At 40.2% G+C, this 19,927-nt stretch overlaps 1 protein-coding gene across 1 annotated transcript; it reads right to left on the bottom strand.

Moving 5' to 3' along the window:
* Nucleotides 1-2,751: 2,751 nt before the first annotated feature.
* On the bottom strand, nucleotides 2,752-7,942 carry SLN (sarcolipin). The gene is made up of 2 exons (XM_079788821.1): nucleotides 7,867-7,942; nucleotides 2,752-3,335 (listed from the first exon to the last, which is right to left on the bottom strand). Exon 2 carries the CDS (start codon nucleotides 3,258-3,260, stop codon nucleotides 3,165-3,167), a length of 96 nt encoding a protein of 31 aa, XP_079644947.1. The 5' UTR covers nucleotides 3,261-3,335; nucleotides 7,867-7,942; the 3' UTR covers nucleotides 2,752-3,164.
* Between the last annotated feature and the right edge of the window lie 11,985 nt (nucleotides 7,943-19,927).

Genomic DNA, 19,927 nt, shown 5'->3' with positions numbered 1-19,927 from the left:
GGCCCAATCCCACTGATCAGGCCTAAACGGGCAGTCGGACATCCCTCTCACAATCCAGGACTGCTGGCTCCCAACTGATCACCTGCCTGCCTTCCTGATTGCCCCTAACCGCTTCTGCCTGCCAGCCTGATCACCCCCTAACCACTCCGCTGCCAGCCTGATTGATGCCTAACTGCTCCCCAGCCAGCCTGTTTGCCCCCAACTTCCCTCCTCTGCTGGCCTGGTCACCCCTAACTGCCCTCCCCTGCAGGGTTGATTGCCTCCAACTGCCTTCCCTTGCAGGCCTGGTGCCTCCCAACGGCCCTCCCCTGCTGGCCATCTTGTGGTGGCCATCTTGTGTCCACATGGGGGCAGGATTTTTGACCACATGGGGGCAGCTATATTGTATGTTGCAGTGATGGTCAATCTGCATATTACTCTTTTATTAGATATGATAGAGGCCTGTGCATGGGTGGGGGCTGACTGGTTTGCCCTGAAGGGTGGAGGTTCCCTTGGGGCATGGGGCGGCCTGAGCGAGGGGCCTGTGGTGGTTTGCAGGCTGGCCACACCCCCTGGCGACCCAAGAGGAGGCCCTGGTATCTAGAATTTATTTACCTTCTACAATTGAAACTGTGTAGCCTGGAGCAAAGCCAAGCCTGCTGCTCACTCCACGGCCAGCAGTGATTTCTGTTGGAGTTAATTCACCTTCTACAATTGAAACTTTGTAGCCTTGAGTGGAGGCTTAGGCTGGCAACAGGATGGCTTCTTTTGTTACCATGGAAACCCAAGCCTCCCTCCCGCTCTAACTGGATGTAGCCCTCTTGGTTGGGTTTATTTGCATATTTGCTCCTGATTGGCTGGTGGGCATGGCTTAGGCATAGTGAAGGTGCGGTCAATTTGCATATTACTCTATTATTAGGTAGGCCTAGAAGCCTGATGCATGAAATTGTGCATGGGTAGGATCCCTAGGCCTGGCTGGTGATCAGGGCTAATCTGTGGGGCAACTGGCAGGGTGATCAGGGGCCCTGTTGGCACCCACAGCGGCTGGCCTGGGTCCTGTGGGCTGAGTGCAGCTCCTGCATTGAGCATCTGTCCCCTGGTGGTCAGTGCACATCATAGCGACCGGTCGTTCTCCAGGTCGTTCCGCCATTCAGTCAATTTGCATATTAGGCTTTTATTAAAGAGGATATTTATACATTTATTTTATATTTTTATGTATTTATGTATATACTAGAGGCCCGATGCACGAAATTCTTGCAAGAGTAGGCCTTCACAGCCGCGGTGGCTGCCTGGATCCCTCATAGCCACAGCGGCTGCCTTCTATCTGCAGCTACAGCCCCAGCTTCGTCCGGAAGGATGTCTGGTTAGCGTATTATGCTCTTATTATTATAGATGTATAGATGTTTATATAAACATATCAATATACATATTGATTAATTGATTGATTGATTTTAGAGCAAGGGGGAAAGGGAGAGAGAAACATTGACTGGCTACCTCCCACTCATGCCCCTACTGGGAATCGAAACTGCAACCCAGGTTTGTGCCCTGACCAGGAACTGAACCAGTAGCCTTTCTGCTATACAGGATGGTGCTCAACCAACTGAGCCACCCACTGTCAACTCTGGCTACACACTACAATCATTTAGAGGACTTCTTAAAAATGCAGATGCTTGGACTCTACCCCCTGAGTTTTTATTTAATTGGTCTGAGTGAGACCCAGCATAACTATTTGAAAAATCACCAAGTGCAGGGTGAAGAATCACCAAACTGCAGGAATGAGAGCCACAATGCTAGGTAGGCTATGCCACAGTTAAAGGCCAACTCTCAGCAAGGAATACCTTCTTGAGGGATGTGCTGACAGATGCGGTTTAACAACATTCCCTTTCTCCATGGTTACCTCAGAATTGGCACAAAGAACAAACTCGGTCTGTCTATGTGGAGTGTTCTAGAAGTATGTTGAAGAAATATCTATTTCTCCCAGCCAGCATGGCTTAGTGGTTGATCGTCAATTCCCAGTCAGGACACATGCCTGGGTTGTAGGCTCAATCCCATGTGGGGCATGCAGGAGACACTGGGCAATTATTTTCTCTCATCATTGGTATTTCTATCTCTCTCTCTCTCTCCATTCCTCTCTGAAACCAATAAAAATATATTTTTTAAATAAATGTCTATTACATATGTCTCTTTTATAAGCATTTTCATAAATTTGTATTTTTTTGTTTTTCTCCTTGTTGTAACTGTAGTTTATTAATGACAATAATCAAACTAGAATCACCAAACATAGAAAGTGACTCATATTCTACTTGTACTCAGTGGTAAATAATTTGAAATATTTATATTGAAACAAACAGAGAGATATTATAGGATGAAATATAGATATCTTGTGAATTGTAAAAATAACACATAAGACTTCAAAGAAACTGTGTGCTTGAAACTGTGTGCTTTTAGTGGACACTTCAGGTGATGCCCCCAGCCTCCTAGTGCAACGGATTTATTCTCCAACTGCCCTTGGGACTAGTTTAGAAGGAACGTTTGAGGAGCACTGAGCCAGTGGAATTATTTGAAATGTGACACTCTTAATTGACTTGGTTTCAAATCCTCCACAGTTGGAGCATCTTGGCTTAGCTCAAATGCTAGAAATACTGTAACATTTGTCACTTCAATCCCAGCCAAGGGTCAAATGCAGTGTCACAAATAGAAGCCAAAATAAATTCTGAAAGTCATTTTTGTGGTTGACTTAACTTTATTCACACGATAGCTGTGACAGGGGCTGACAAAGACTTCCTCTAACATTTCTTTCTTCTGGCGGGATGATTTAAAGTTTGGTTGCAGACAGTGTGGGTTGGAGGGATGAGTGGTGAGACAGGTTGGGGGCTTTTTATAATTCTACATCATCATCAATCCAGTTTCCTTTTAACCTTGTGGCTTATCTAACACATTTACCATAAGAGTTGGGGAATAAATCTAATGTTGACTGGCAAACTCTTGGCAGCCCTTGAGAGCAGCATCTTTATAGAGAACACACAATTGACCCTAACACGGGAGGCGCCTCAGATATGGAGAAAGCAGGTCAGAAGTGCCTTAGGGTGCCCAGAAAGGCATCCCATTACAGCAGTGGGATCTCAGGACATACAGCAGGCAGCTCTGGAGCGTTGCAGTCAATCCTGGGAGAGTGGCATGCCGTCTCAGGACTGATAGGACCTCACAAGGAGCCACATGAGGAGAACCGTGATCAGGACCACAGTGAAGTTGAGACACAGCTCCCGGGCAGACAGATCCATTCTCAGAGTGGCTCAGTGAGAACCGAAGGCAGACTTCTCCAGACACACCGAAGACCTCCTGCTGGTGCTCACCCCCTAACAGAAAGTAGCAAAGAAAGCATGGGGCCATCAGTGAGCATTCCTTCCTCAAAGGAAACAGAAGCACTGTGAAAGAGGACAGTGCTATGGCCTGAACTGTGTCTCCCCAAAGTCCATATGTTCAAACCCTAACCCCCAATATCTCAGAATATAGCTGTATTTGGAGATCAGGTCTTTCAAGGAGTAATTAACTTAAAATTAAGTCACTAAGATGAGTCCTAACCCAATATGACCAATGTCTTTATAAGAAGAGGAGATTAGGCCCTAAGTGGTTTGGTTCAGTGGATAGAGCATCAGCCTGCGGACTGAAGGGTCCCAGGTTCGATTCTGGTCAAGGGCATGTGCCTTGGTTGCGGGCACATTCCCAGTAGGGGGGTGTGCAGGAGGCAGCTCATCGATGTTTCAAACTCTCTATCCCTCTCCCTTCCTCTCTGTAAAAAATCAATAAAATATATATGTTTTTAAAAAAGAATAAAGGTGTGGCCTAGCCAGTGTGGCTCAGCGGTTAAGCACTGACCCAGGAACCCAGGTTGAGGGCTCAATCCTGAGCAAGGGATGTGCAGGAGGCAGCCGATGTGATGTTTCTCTCTCTCTCTGAAAATCAATAAAAATTTAAAAAAAAAAAAAAAGGAGAGGAGATTAGGACACAGACATGCATAGAGGGAAGACCATGTGAAGGCAGGGAGAAGCTGGCTATCTGCAAGCCAAGGAGAGAGGCCTCAGAAGAAATCAGTTCTTCAACACCTTGATCTCAGATTTCTAGCCACCAGCCTCTATCTTTGGACTCTAGTTGTAACTCTGCCTTGAGTCCCCAGCCTGCTCACCTACCCTGCAGATTTTGAACTTGCCAGCCTCCACACTCACCTGAGCCATATATATAACATCCTATTGGTTCTGTTTCTATAAGACTCCTGACTAATACAGACAGACTGCCTTTGCTGCCTGATGTCAAAAAAACCAATATAGTTCTGATTTCCCCCCCTGTATTGATATTTTTGATAAAATAAAAATATTACATTGTTCTCTCTCCAATTGCTGTGTTTGTGTGTGTATGTGTGTGCTTGCCTTGCTAACTTAGAGTACCAGCCAGCAAAGCCACCAAAACTGAAAAGAAAAAAAAAGGTTATGTTTTAGTATTTTTCTTGCTTTGAATTACATATAGAAGTAGGATACCATAATTTTGCAAATTTCAGGCTTCATCTAACCCTGTTGAAAGTATGAGGTAGTTTCAACATCTGCTTTGCCTTTTATAAGCACTGCTTTGGGCACAGAACCTATCAGAGTCAACCCAAAGTCCCTCACATAACAGGCACTCAATCCAAAGAGCAAGTGTTAACCTCATGGCTACTTCTGTTTCAACAAGGGCTTGTGCCAGCTATTTTTAGTCAGGTCTAGGATGTACCTAGATTGTAAACACTTCAAAGAGCAGGAACGGTTTCTTTATAGTTTGCACATATAGTGCACTTAGAAAGTCATACTTTGAGAACATATGCAATGCAGTCCATCAAAATGTTACCTTCAGTGGTGTGGCATGATTGGTAATTTGTATATGCAAACCAAATAAAATTAAAGATGAAAGATAATCTTGCAGATACTTAGGACAAAAGTATCCCATAGAGTGAAAATGTTTAAAGGGAAAAGGTGTTTTTTTTTTTATTTGCTAAAGGTGAAAGTTCAGGGGGGCAGAAAGGATTGTTAGCAACCTTTTGGCCTGACCATTTAATCTGACTGAATTGTAATTACTATATTTGTTGTATTATTCGTGGATCAAATGATTAATGGTATAAACCAGCTGAATGATCATTTTTCATATCATTTCACTGTTAGTATAAAACACAAGTTCAAATCAGATGGTGCCAACTGGTAGGTTGTTGAATCTTGGTTTAAAATATGGCCAGTGATGATTGATTTATGTTTCATTTTCTTCTTAATTATTACCCATCTTTTGGCTCTTCACATGAAGCACATAGTAAATTGCCAATGAAAGTCTTTACACAAATACTTTAGAAAGTAAACAGAAGATAATAAATGGATGAGAAAGTAGAGAGGATGTGTGAAAACATACACAAAAGCAGAGGGGAGCAGGAAAGTGATGAATGCAAGCAGGGAGCCTGGAGGCAAAGGCATGAGAATAAAAGAAAGACTTTTCCTTATGAATTTATTAATAAAGTAGAATCCTGGTCCAAATGCCCACTCATGTGGGTAAGTTCTGAAGAAATACAGAGATATGCAAAAATATGAGACTGTTTCTAATGATCAAAACAATTCAGGGAGAGCACAATAACTGTCCCACCAAACCTGCCTTGGATTAAGCTCTTAAATAAAGAGGGTCATGGAGCTGGCCCAACAAGAACATTCTGGGGGTGAAAAATGTATATGATTGTCTAACCACTGTGCTGTACACCTGAAACTAATACAAAATAATATTGAATGTAAACTGTAATTGAAAAATAAAATTTTAAAAATAAAAAAGAAATATGTATACTTTTAAGGATTTAAATATTTATTGCCAAATTTTCCTCTTACATTTTTTTCTAGTTTATATTTTACCACTAGTGTATAAAAGAGCTAGTTTTCCTAAATCAAAATGGACATTAGTGATTTATTTTATTTTAACAAATAATTTAGTACATTAAAAAATATAGTATACCCAGGAAATTTTTATTACTGTGCCAATTAAATATTTTTCATGTGTTAAAAAAAAAAAAAAGAACATTCTGGGAAAATGTTATTGAAAGTTGTCCACAGCTTTTGGTCATGTGACCTTCACAACAACTCTGTGACCTTCTCAGAACTCAGGCAAGTGTTATTGGCATTATTCTCTCTTAGATTATAGCTAAGAAATTGGCTTTTTGAGAGAGGCTGAGTTGTGTAGTAACATAGAGTAAGTTAGAGGCAGAGGTAGAGCTGGCAGATTGGAAGTAGTTGCTAGAACTGTGATTATTTCTCTAGGAGTGATTACAAGAATGAGTTACTACTGCAATTAACTGGCCTCACTAAACAAAGTTAGTGTAAATTTTCAACCACTTTGAGAAAATAATGTGACATTTTTAAATTAAAGTTGTACATGCTCATTCCCTATTATCCAGTGATTTCACTTTTACTCTAGAAACTCACGCACATATGAGCCAGGATGCTTATACAAGGATGTTCACAGCAACATTTCACAATATCCCCACCCTGGAAACAGCTCAAATGTTTATCAACAGTAGGATGGATGATGAATTGTGTTCTATTCATATACCTCAATGCTACAGAGTTAAGAAAATATATGAATTATAACAATACTCAACAAAATGGGTAGATCTCATGAATATAATTGTTGCACAAAAGAAGAGTTTACAAAAGAAACATAGAATATGATTCCATTTGTCCAAAGTCAAAAACAGGGAACTTCATCATATTGTTTAGGGAATGCACACATTGATGATAAAAAATATAAAGAGAAGCATGGACAAGATTATCTCAACAATCAAGATTGTGATTACACATGGTGGGGCAAAGAGGGGAGGTGACCAGGAATAGACTTTTGGGGTGCTGGCAATGATCTGTTTCTTAATCTGGGTGATAGTTGTATAGGGGTTGCCTTAAAATTATTGTCAAACTGTATGTTTTATGCACTCTTCACGTTTTTTTCAGTAGTCTCTGAATTGAAAGGCTACTCATCATACTTCTTGAATTCCTGTGGATTACCTCTTACTCTTTCTTGCACTTCGATGGTGGTCTTAAATATTTGGGGTTTTTTAAATAGATTTTAAATGAATAAAACACAGAGTTAAGGTGAGAATTTCTAATGAATCAACTCAATCAACACGTGCTCATTGTAAGGGGTGGACTTGATTTAACTTTCACACACATTAATACCAAGGTCAGGCAGAAATTCAGACCAACAACCTTCATTTTTCTGCTGTTAAGCTGCAAAGACTATTTTGGCATTTTTTGTTTGTTTGTTATTCTTTTTTAAGTTGATTATAGAGAGAGAGAGAGAGAGAAAGAGAGAGAGAGAGAGAGAGAGAGAGAGAGAGAGAGAGAGAGAGAGAGAGAAACATCAACCAGTTGCCTCCTGTACCGACCTTGACTGGGGATTGAACCCACAGCCTAGGTCTGTGTCCTCACCAGGAATCGAACCTGCAACCTCTCGGGGTACAGGCCAATGTTCCAACCAACTGAGCCCCCCTGGCCGGAGCTTGGCTTTATTTTAAAATTTCCCTGGAGTCAAGATCACACCATATGATCCAAAGTGATTGCTATATGGATGAAATGAAAAACGAAAATGCATATCATCAGGTGAAAAAAGGAAAGCAAGAATCAATACTATTCACTTTATAGCTTATGAAATACCATGTACAATAAGCATTGCCTATTTCATTATGAAATGTAAATATTCCTCTGCCTTTCTCATTTGCAACTTGTAACACGTGCATGCAAGCGTACACACACACACACACACACACACACACACACACACACACACCCCATACGCTAAGCATAAGAATCCTGCTATTCCTGAAGAGGGTCAAGAACGTACCTGCTGTGGTAGGCTTCTCCTCTCTCCCCGTCTCTCTCCTTCTCTCTGACTCAGGCTCCAACCTGCTTGTCTTCTGGGCCGTCTGGACTTCTGGGCTCTGGGCAGGGCCTAAAGTAGTCCCAGGGAGGTGGCAACTACTGTGATGTCACTGATGAAACATCTCAAAGGAACAACCTCCAAAGGTTTGAGGCTATTTGTGTTTAGGGGGACATGGAAATATGTTCACTAAGACTCTCTGTTCCCTTGGCGACCAACTTGTATTAACACCCCCGGGACTTAAAATCTTTTCTTTTCAGTCGACGTTTGTTGCAATTGATGCAGGTTTTTAATTTATCTTTTACATCTGCATGAATATCTTTAACACATTTTTAAAACATCATAAACCGTGATGATAGACTAATGTCAACAAACCAGCACTGCATTTGGCTCCTCCCATAGTCAGCATGTGAGGGTGTAAAATGGGACTTCATTTTACTACCCGTTTCTTTAGCTATTTGAAATGTGTAGAGTTCTTGCTTTGCACAGGCACACCCCAAACCACACACACACACACACACACACACACACACACACACACACACCAAAATTCAACAGGCATCTTTAGCTCCTTCAAAACTGACTTTAGTCCAAGCAGCGAAAGTTATCTCCTCAGTCACCTGCTCCGCATACCTTTCCAGCTAAGCTGTATGTTGCAAGTTTACACATTAATATACAGTTTCATCTAAAACAGCTGTGGAAGCCATGGTCTATATATCACTGTCAGTAAACTAATACAGCAGCAAATTCATACAGCAAAACTCAGTCATTTGGATAGATCGGAGGTAGAAGGAGAGCTGGCCAAAACTAGTGAAAAACGTAAGTTATAGAATATAGGTTGGAAATAAATAGAGTTGTGTAACTTTCAAATATAAACACCAACTAAAACTAGACTGCTAACATCAGTTTGCAACCAACATTCCAGATGTCCGGAGGTGAAAGGGGTCTCTGACGTGTTTAACTCGACTCAAAAGCACATCAATCCAGCCCTTTAAACATGACCCCCCACATTGTGTTTGTTCAGCAAATCCTTCCTTTATAGATAATAGAGCAAATCTCCACTTTGGATTTCCAATTAGGGTCAATCAAAACAATGCATTCCCAAAAGGCATAAACAAACACAATTCTCATTCCCCAGAGACATTACTGAAGGACTTTCCATTCCATTTCTTCATTTCAACATAATAAGCCCAATGATGAGTAATCTTAAAACAACATTCTGTTGCCACATGCCTTGTAAAAAGATAGCTTGCTGAAGTGACAAATAGTGTGTAACAATCATAGCCAAATCGAGCAGGGGCAGTTATCTGTTGCCATCTGGCAAACTCCTTGAATGTAGTCAGATTTCTGTCTTTTTGCCTCCAAACCTTTGCCAGGTTGTTTCAAATGCTAGGAATGTTTTCCTAGTCACCAAACCACACCTGTCCCTTTTTTAACCACTCAAAATTATTTTTTGTCCAATTAAAAAGATATATTTACTGAAAACATTTTTTTGAAAATATGTAGTATAAAGAAAATTTAAATTACCTTTAAATTCACCACACAAAGGGGAAAAGAACCCTTATGTTACATTTTTATTAATGTTGGAGATTGCATAGATATAATCTCAAATTCCCAAATTATTTTGGTCAAAGAATTTCATACCTTAAAACACGCTTTTTTTTTTTCATTCATGTATAGAATCAAGTTATTCATATTATGCCATGTGTTGGTATTGGGTTTATGGGACAAGCATTTATTTTATACATGTCAGAATAGGAATTAGCTCTACAATATTGAGACTATTAACTACAATGGGGAAATATTAACATATCACAAAACAGCTGACCAAACTGTCAATTTAGTTGAATTGGTCAACTTCAGTGTAACTTGGAGGAAAAATCCCTTTGCTTATTTATGAGTCAGTTCCATTTGTCTATCTGGTTGCCCTGTTTAAGTTTATCCAATGTTACACCAGGGACTATTGTGCCCAGTATATTGACAAAGTCCAGATGGAGACTTCACAAGCGTCTGCATATTAGTGGTTTATCCAGAGATGTCACAAGAGAGTGGAATTACACTGGGAATTTAGCTTGTCATTCATTTGATGGAACCCTCGTCAGAAAAGCATGCAAGGCACCCAAAGTCACCTGACAACTGTTCAGAGGCTTAAGGAAGAATTTAACCCTAAGGACCTACCAGTCCATTAAAAAACAACAACAGTATTGTCTCTCGTTTAAGACACGGAGAATAACAAGATTTCAAACCACAGTGCCAAAGCAAAATAACCTTCCTTAATTGTGCTGATACTTTCCTTTCTGTGAGCAATCCCACGACTTAACAGCATTTATTTCATATCCACTTTCTTTCCAGATGCAGTTCTTCCCATCATTAGGAGAACATAATCATCATTGACATTATTTCTATGCCTATTAACCTAGAATTTAGCCAAGGGCCAAAAATGTCAAAAAAACAACATCAACAACATTCACAGTAACATTGGTATTGAAGGTCTAATTGGCATTTATCTTCCCCATCCCCATCACCACCATCCATTTTCTTAGATGTAAAAATTCATACCCTTTGAGAATCATTGCTGAGCTTTTGTGTCTGATTGGGGGCTATTTTTAAATTTATTCCCCATTTCCATCTACGTTTTTACTTTGGGAAGCAAAAGGGAAGACCTCATGTCAGTCCATGAATTCTACAACTGCGGGACACAATGGGGGAATTCAGCAAGGCTTCAGGAGAGGCGATGAGCTCTTCGCACATCACAGTAATGAGTGTGATGATCATGGTGCCTTTCTCACCTTCACAACTTCACATCCAGCTGGTCAGGCAGCTCTCTGCTATTCTCTTTTATCGTTTCAAACACAAGAGTACAAGCCCAGAGAAAGAGGAAACCCTATTTCTTGGCGTTGTTTTCGTGTCTTTGAAAGTTAATGGTTGTTATCTACAGCCTTACCTACTTGCGGCACATGTGTGATTTTTGTCTCACTAACTGGATTTTAATTTCAAAAGCAGGGACAGTTTCTTGCATTTCTTTTGTTTCTTTAGCTGTGCATCAAATTGGCAAAGAATCATAATAGATGCTCTACAATGTATAGCAAAGGGGCTCAGTTTGAGCCTCCTTCCCATCACATCCCCTATTGAAACCCTCACATGTCTGAGTATCCTGGCAAACATGAGTAGTGGAAGTTGAGGTCAACATAAAATCTACTAATTTAAATAAATTAATTAAATAAATAAATTTTATAAAGGACCTAGAAGCCAGCTGGGAGAGAAAACTCTGAAGGGACGTGATCAATAAGATACAAGTGGTTCAGCAACAGGGAGAATAGATAGTCATTCCATTACACATAACACTAATTCACTGTGTCAGTCCAGTTCCTGTGAGAAGCAGATGCCATGATGGGTCTAAATGTGCAAAAGGAAATTGTCTTAGGGGAAATGCCTGTGAGGAAAAAATATGAAAAGAGGAGGCAAATGTAGAGAGTCATCAAATAGCAAGAGAGAGAGAGAGAGAGAGAGAGAGAGAGAGAGAGAGAGAGAGAGAAAAGGAAGGTTGGGGAGAAACATCTTAGACTGCAGTTCAGTTCTAAGGAAAATTGGAGAAGTCTGTTAGGAAACCTCAAGTCAGAGTCACCTGTGTCTCCAGGGATAAATCCACCTTCCTATTCCCCCCACATTCAATCATTCACTGAGAGAAGCCCCATGGGAGGCAGGGCCCCTGTGCAAATGTGATTTTGGGGGTCCACTGCTGGGGTCCACCTCAACTACTATGCAGTCGGATCCAAGAAGCACATTCTTGTGGCCGCTTGGAGTCTGGGTTCTAGGAGGAGGGAGAGCTATAAATAAAAACTCCATCACTCTCTTAGCAATTAACCTCAATCAACAGTATGTAATGCTGAGCGGGAGGCAGGACCGACCTCTGCCTGTGCCGTCTCACGGACATCAGCGATGCAATGGCCTTCTGTCGAAGTGTCACAGAGCCTGGCGGAAGCAGCAGTACTGATTAAGGTTTATTTGAATTTTATATTAAGCTATGGAGGCCTTACGTAGCAGCAGAGCGGAGCTTGAGCCAAAGAGCAAGAAAATGGCAGACGCGGCAGGTGTGGTCTCCAACAGTGTCCTTGTACGTGAGCACATGTGGGCCGCCCTCTGAAGTCTCTGGAAATAATCAGGAGGAACATGACAAGGGCAAGCGGCCTTGCATAATAGATGCAGCAAGAGCCAGAAAGTGTTGTATTAGGCCCTGTTTATAACAAACCATTTTAGTCCTGGATTTGTGAGGTGACACCTGTTAACATCATTTGACTTGGAGCCAGTTTACTTTCTCTCCTCTGGAACAAGTATATTTCTGCTCTATAATAAAATTCTGCAAGCAAACAGCTTTCTCCCAGCACATTAAACATAGCCACTGTGGTGGGGGTGGGAGAAGGGAGAGCAGAGACTCAGTCAAAAATATGTTTACTACGAGGCTAATACCATCTGCCCTCTAAACACTCCCAGATTTCAGACTGGCTTTATTTTCCTGATGGGGAAAAAAAGAATTCAGCCATCTTTTGATGTGCCATTACCAAACCATTCGGGGAGATTCTAGCCAGACACACCCACTTGAAACATTCTGTTCCTTCGTGAATTTGATCAAGTGTATTTTCAATGAATCTCTTCTGAGAATCTGTCCATCAGAATAACACCATTGGCCGTTTCAGCAAGAATAATGAGAACCAGACAAAATTGCTTCCTGTTCCCTGTGAACCGGTTCATTTGGCTTTAGCCTCCAGCTCTCAAAGCAGAGAGCACAGCGCCCGTGAAGAACCATGAAATCTATCTCTGCTGCCTGTGAAAGTAACGCGAGAACGGAAGTGCCCAGATGCAGCAATGTGGAAGATTAGCTGCATGCAAGCTACAGGCTAGGTTTCCTTTTCGATGAGAGCTGTTCTATCTCTGAGGGCAACTGGACACTTGTTCGACAGCCTGGGAGTAACCTAACCTTTTACACTTTTACAGTAAGTGAATGGGGAGTTGCCAGGAGCTAGTATTCCGTGGATTTGGGCACCGTATCTGGGAGAGGTGGTTCAGGCCTACTCTCTCCAGCTTGCATTGAGCCAGTTCTTGCGCTCATTTGCCAGTGTAGAACTCCCATACCTCAGGCCAATGATACCTGTGTCATTTTTACAGGTACACCTTTTGTGCTAACACAAGTCCAACAAGCTAACATTTTCTTCCTCTCCTTGTATTCCAATCCTCATTTGCTGTATGTTGCAGGACTCACCAGGCACATATATGTCAACCATTCCCTCCGAGGACCAACACAAGCACAAGACATCCCTGCCTCTGCAGCCACGTCTGCTGGGTACCACAGCTTTGGCCACTGGAGGTGCCAAAGTTACACTTACTTCTGGAGCAAAATGAGGACTGGAGGTGAGGAAGTGTGCACCTTTCTGCGTGTCACACCTGTTGAGGGGTACCCAAGAAATACGTCTTTGCTGTCACTCCAGTGTCTTCCCAGACACGAGTCCATAGGGACGTTTAGCTAGGGAATGCATAGAAATAATAGAAAACATGCTTCTCCCCTTTCACATCTAAGATTTGATCCTATATCAAACTTTCCTTCTCTTGGGAAGAATTATCCCTCAGGAGGTGTGTTAGTTCCCAGAGCAAATCGATTTCTGTCTGGCCTGCTCCATCCTATATAATAAAGAGGTAATGTGCAAATTGACCATCACACCCTTGCACAAGATGGCCGCCCCCATGTGGTCACAAGATGGCCGGCAGGGAAGGGCAGTTGGGGGCAAGCAGGCCTGCAGGGGAAGGCAGTTAGGGGTGACCGGGCCGGCAGAGGAGGGCAGTTGGGGACAATCAGGCAGGCAGGGGAGCAGTTAGGTGTTGATCAGGCTGGCAGTGGAGTGGTTAGGGATGATCAGGCAGGCAGGCAGGCAGGTGAGTGGTTGGAGCCAGCAGTCCTGGATTGTGAGAGGGATGTTGGACTGCCAGTTTAGGCCTGATCCCTGTGGGCCATCCCCCAAGAGGTCCCAGATTGGAGAGGGTGCAGGCTGAGCTGAGGGATACGCCCCTCCCTCCCCCCCAGTGCACAAATTTCATACACCGGGCTTCTAGTTGGTACATAAGATATGTGCTGACATGTCTTGAAATGCAGCACTAGATTCCTCTGAGGCTCCAGGAAAGGCCCTATCCCATCCGTGTCCTTGGACAGATAGTGCAATGTGCATGCTTTCTACCAATTATCTTCCCACTGGAGCCAGGTGGCAATTGGCTTCTCTGCACTCTACATATGATTCCTAATTTCAATGGTTTGCTGTAGCTCCCAATTCAAGTTCAATCTTCAGCTGCAGAGGCAAGGCCCTTTCATGATCTCACTTCCAAACCCACTGCCCTCCTCTCTAGCAATCCCCAATTTGCACTTTCTCAGATGTTCTCTCCTTGTGTGCATATGCCACTCCTTTTGCTTTTAAGTTTCCTTCTACCTGCCCTCAACACCTCCCCACTTTGTTTGATGATTAACAATAATACTTGATTCAAGTATCACATTCCCTGATCCTTAGGGCTGGGGTGGATGGACGGCTGTGATCTATGTAGCCCGATACACCACTGATTTCACTTGATTGCATTGACCTGATTGTCCATTCCTCCCCACCTTTCCCCCTTAAGCACAGGATTTATCTCTCACCCCTGTAGACCCAGTTCCTAGTCATGTAGTACACAGAATATATAGGACACCCTATAAAAACTCATTGAATAAAAATATGTTTGAATGTAAAATGATTGATAAATTAATATGTTTTAAAAGGATGATTTTTCTCTACTGTTGAAGCAAATGATGTAATTTGTTGTATGATATTTTTTAGAAAATTAAAAAAACTTTTAATGTAAAACATAATTAAAAATCTTCCTTCCATAGATTAACAATTCTTAATATCTTTGTAATATTGTTTTATGTCTTTTTAAAATAAGAGAATTAAAATACAGATAAAGCTGAGGTCTCAGCGAACCACAATTTCCAGTTCTGTGCTCCTTCCCACTTTCCCAGATAAAGCAGCTGCTCTAAGTTTGGTGTATAATCCAAGTTCCATAATCAACGCTTTTAGATTTAGCCTCCAGATTATGCTAGCCTGATAGGTAGGTTTTACTCTTTTTTTCTCTCTCTGAAACAATTTAAATAAATTATTACTGAGGTAAACAACAAAAGCTAAATTTGTGTAAAATAGATTTTTTTAAAATATGTTTTTATTGATTTTAGAGAGAGGAAGGGAGGAGAGAAACATCGATGTGAGAAACATCAATGGGCTGCCTCCTGGGTTCACTTTTCTGCTTGCTGAGATTTATCTTTCAATATTTTTTTTCTGTAAAAGTCTGTGGGTAGTAAGTGTTTTTAATTCTCATATAGCTTTTTTAAAATTTTTCTTTATTGATTAAGGTATTAAATATGTGTCCTTTTTCCCCCTTGCCCCCCACCCCCCTCCCACTCATGCCCTCACCTCCCTGTTGTCTGTGACCATTTGTTAGGCTTATATGCATGCATACAAGTCCTTTGATTGACCTCTCCCCCTTACCCCCACTCTCCTCTACCTTCCCTCTGAGGTTTGATGGTCTGATCAATGCTTCTCCGTCTCTGGATCTGTTTTTGCTCATCAGTTTATGTTGTTTATTATATTCCACAAGTGAGTGAGATCATGTGATATTTATCTTTCTCTAACTGACTTATTTTGCTTAGCATAATGCTCTCCAGGTCCATCCATGCTGTTGCAAATGGTGGGAGTTCCTTCCTTTTTACAGCAGCATAATATTCCATTGTGTAGATGTGCCACCGTTTTTTAATCTGCTGATGGGCACTGAGGCTGTTTCCAAATCTTAGCTATTGTAAATTGTGCTGCTATGAACATAGGGGTGCATATATCCTTTCTGACTGGTGTTTCTGGTTTCTTGGGATATATTCCTAGAAGTGGGATTACTGGGTCAATGGGAGTTCCATTTTTAGTTTTTTGAGGAAACTCCATACTGTTTTCCATAATGGCTGCACCAGTCTGCATTCCCACCAGCAGTATACTAGGGTTCCCTTTTCTCCACATCCTTACCATTATATTTTTTATTTTTGTGACTATATTTTATTTCCAAAGTTTCCAATTGGTTCCTTTTCATGTCTGATTCTTTGTCTGCTTCCATAAAATCCTCAGCTTGTTTTATGGATGATAATTTTGCCTTTTGGGAATAGGTTTTTGTTTTTTGCTTTGTTTGCTTGTTTGTTTGAAAGTTTTAAACTCTCAAGTTCTTCCAAATGTTTCTGTTAGCTCTCTTCCCATGGTTATGAATTTTCTCATTTATAGATTCTATAGATGGTCTTTCCTGACACTGTGCTCATGTTCTTCTTGTCTGAAAGATCATTTCAGTCCAGATTTCTCCTATATCTGGCCTACATGTAGGACAATTAGTTCCTTGCCCTGGCCTCACCAGTTGTTTCGCACAGAAACCTGTTTCAGCTACCATCTGGACAAAAGTAGGTTTCAGATGGATAGGTGAATTTCTTTCCCTGTCTTGAACCACAGGGCACACAGGATATCTGAATGCAAAGAAAATAGTCCTTGTGCCCCATGTTGAGGAAAAGACTTGCTCTCCACCCCCATCACCCCTGTAGCATGGTTAACCTCTGCCCTCAGGAAGACATGTCCTGTTTCCAATCCCAGTGTCCTGAGAACCATGTGCCTCAGGCCCGGTTTCCTCTGTAGTTTCCCTTTCTGCATTTGTCCATCCTGGTTATTTCAGTTGTTTTTTTAATGTGATTGCATATACTATTTAATATTTTATCTCTCATTCCTATGCATTTAGAACAGAAGATGGAGATTTCTGCATGTACTCATTCTCTTGTTGACCCAGAAATTTTGCTTAAATTTTTTTAAATAAATTATTACTGAGGTAAACAACAAAAGCTAAACTTTTATGAACTTAAAAAAAAAATCAAAGAACTTGTACCCCATTCTCTCACCCTGAGGTAGAAGGGTAGGTAAAACATTTTTTTTTCAAATCTCTCATTATGCTTTCATATTATAGGAACAATTGAGATAATAACTTATCATAATGACATATGATTTTTTCAAAGTATGTGGATTCTTCAAAGCCCTTGAGACTCACAAAATTCCTGGAGGAATAAATATAGTTTGAATTATTATCTACATTTTTCAAATGAGTAAAATTAAATAAGCCACACAACTAGTTCAATGGTCAACCCAGGATGCAATCTTACCTTTGTTGACAAAATGCATACTGATAAAATGTCTTAATAGCTTTCAATGACTTCATATTATATTAAATTCTATAGCATCAACAATGTTGAAAATAGTAATAAAGGTTATGTATTCAATTCATAGGCTATGCTTGGTGTAAATAAGAATTCACACACCTTGATGGTAATTCCATAGTATCCAGGCATTGATCCAATTTACATCATTCATGGAACATCCTCAGTCCCCTAAAGTTTCATCAGCAATATTACTAATGAAACTCTACCTGAATTTCTCAGATAATTAGAAGAGTCCTGATATAATTTGATTATGGTGGAATCCAGAATGAATCATTCAGAGTGAATACAGCTATATGCATGTGTGTGTGTATATATAGAGAGATAGCCATAGATAAGAATAATAATACAAATACATATGAGAATACAGTAATATATAAGAAGGTCTGTAGCATGGAAATATAGTATACATTTTCTTATAATTCCTAAAAAGCAAAAAAAAATAAAAGAAAAAATTAGACAAGAAGGGAGATAAGAAAGAATATTAAATCTACCACCCCTTTTCTAAGGCTGATAAGTCTTCAATTCTACTAATTATTAGAAGACATTAGAGCCCTGGCCAGGTGGCTCAGTTGGTTGGAGCATCATCCTGTACACCAAGAGGTTGTGGTTCAATTCCGTCAGGGCACATACGTATGTTGTGGATTTGATCCCAGGTCAGGGTATGTGTGGCAGGCAACCAATCAATGTTTCTCTCACTCTCTCTCTTTCTCTCTCTCTAAAAATCAATAAAAACATATCCTTGAGGGAGGATTTTTTAAATGTATAAATTGCTTAAAAGATATTAGAGAAATTTTTCTTCTCAGTACAACCTGCCCCTGAACTCATTACAAAAAGGAAGAACTTTCTGATAAGGACCAATACTTTCTTTTGTGACTATATTACTTGCTTATCAGAGATTGAAATATGGTCTTGGCTGTCATATTTTGAAAACTATATATAGAATAAATATTCACAAGCAATTTGGTTGCAGCAAAATATAATTACTAGTTAGAACTATCTCCACACAAACTTTTTACTCAAATATATAACTCTCTTCTCTCCTCCAGAATACAATAAAGTGGTTTTATCATGACAACTAGTATTATTTTAATTAATAAAATTAATTTTACTGGTTATGAAAGTAATACATGCAAAGTGTGTAAAAAATGAGAAATATTAGGAGAAAAAACTAATAGAAAATAGCAACATCAACCACTATTAACATTTTGTCACTTATCATTTTTTCTTCCATACATTTATGTTTTTCATATCTGAGAGCATAATTTCATATATTCAGAACAAGTGGACAAAGGCAAGCTATCGGAAAAGACCTGAACTAACAATGGTCAGCCCCGTGGAAAGATTTTTCACGTCTTGATGTAATCACTTCTAAACAATTTTTATTTCTTACTAAGAAAAAATGAAGTTCAGTAATAAAACAATGTAATGGGGAATGAACAAGGAAAAGTCTGTTCTCTTTATACTTAACCCTGTTAATAATATTCTTATAGTCCTAAATTTGCACAGAATTGCAGAAGTTCAGAGATTGTTTTGTCCAGTCTCTACATTGCAGATGAGGAAATTAAGGCCAAGAGAAGTTAAATGACTTGGACAGCAAAATCACATCTCTAATACCTCTAACCCATATGCTACAGGTTAATTTTAATTCATTTTTAATAGAGACAAGGCATGTGCATTTTATTGATCTACTTTGACATTAGTCTGGAGTTGGCATAAACAATATTCTCAGTCATTAAGAGCTTTTCCCAACAGACTAATCAAAGTAATTGTTCTTTGTTATTCTCTTTCATAATGTTCTGTTCTTTCCCTTGATAGCACTTACCACAAATTTTAATTACATATTTACTTGTGCTTACTTATTGTTCTATCCCTCATCAGACTCTAATTCCTCATGTGTTCTGTTCTCTATTACATACCTAGTGCCTAGCACAGTGCCTGGTGTATAGTAAGTGCCCAATAACATACAGTCAGAAGAGCATGAAGTTGTTTACTGTGGTTTCTCTTTGTTGACTGTCCTTTCATGGGCACTCAAATTACCTCAACTTATTGAGCACTTACTATGTTTTAGAATTTAGACAATGTCAGGAGCATATCATATATGTATATGTACTTTAATCTCATAAGTTAACTGTATTATTATCTCCTTTGTACAGATAAAAGAGACCGAGTCTGAGAAAGGTTAGTTAAATGTCAAAAGGTCAAAAACCCAGCAAGTGGCAGACATAGGGTTTATTCCCAGGTTTAATTACAGTGTCTAAATTCTAGATCCTTATGCTATCTGGCTTCTAATATCCTGGCTTCAATTGATGTTCAAGATTCAGTAATAGGATTAGCATTACTTTACCCTCAATATAAAGTTTTCTGGGCTTCTGGGTTAAGATACTAGATTGAACATACGCATCTAATTTTGTTCCCTCTCCAACCCTACTAAAATGACAGTAGAGAGAGTTTTTAAGGCATAAAGCCATAAGGATGAGGAGAATTAAGAGGAGAAAGCAACAAATAAATTTGGAAGCTGTAAAGCAAAAGGATGAGTACAACTGATTTAGCAATGTTAAGAAAGCTGAGTCCTAAACTGGTAGTAGGGAAAGCCAAGAGCTAATGTGATTTATACTGTACAGATGGTTGGCAGTAGGGATGCGGAGTGGAGTAGCTAAAATAAGGAGAATTGGTTGAGAGCTTTTAAAGAAACTGTTAGGTCCCAAGATCTCACCAACTTCCCAACTA

This window comes from Cnephaeus nilssonii (assembly GCF_951640355.1).
Source record: "Cnephaeus nilssonii genome assembly, chromosome: 13".
Classification (NCBI taxonomy): domain Eukaryota; kingdom Metazoa; phylum Chordata; class Mammalia; order Chiroptera; family Vespertilionidae; genus Cnephaeus; species Cnephaeus nilssonii.
Note: the sequence above shows the minus strand (reverse complement) of the source record. Positions and strands in the feature narration are given on the sequence as shown.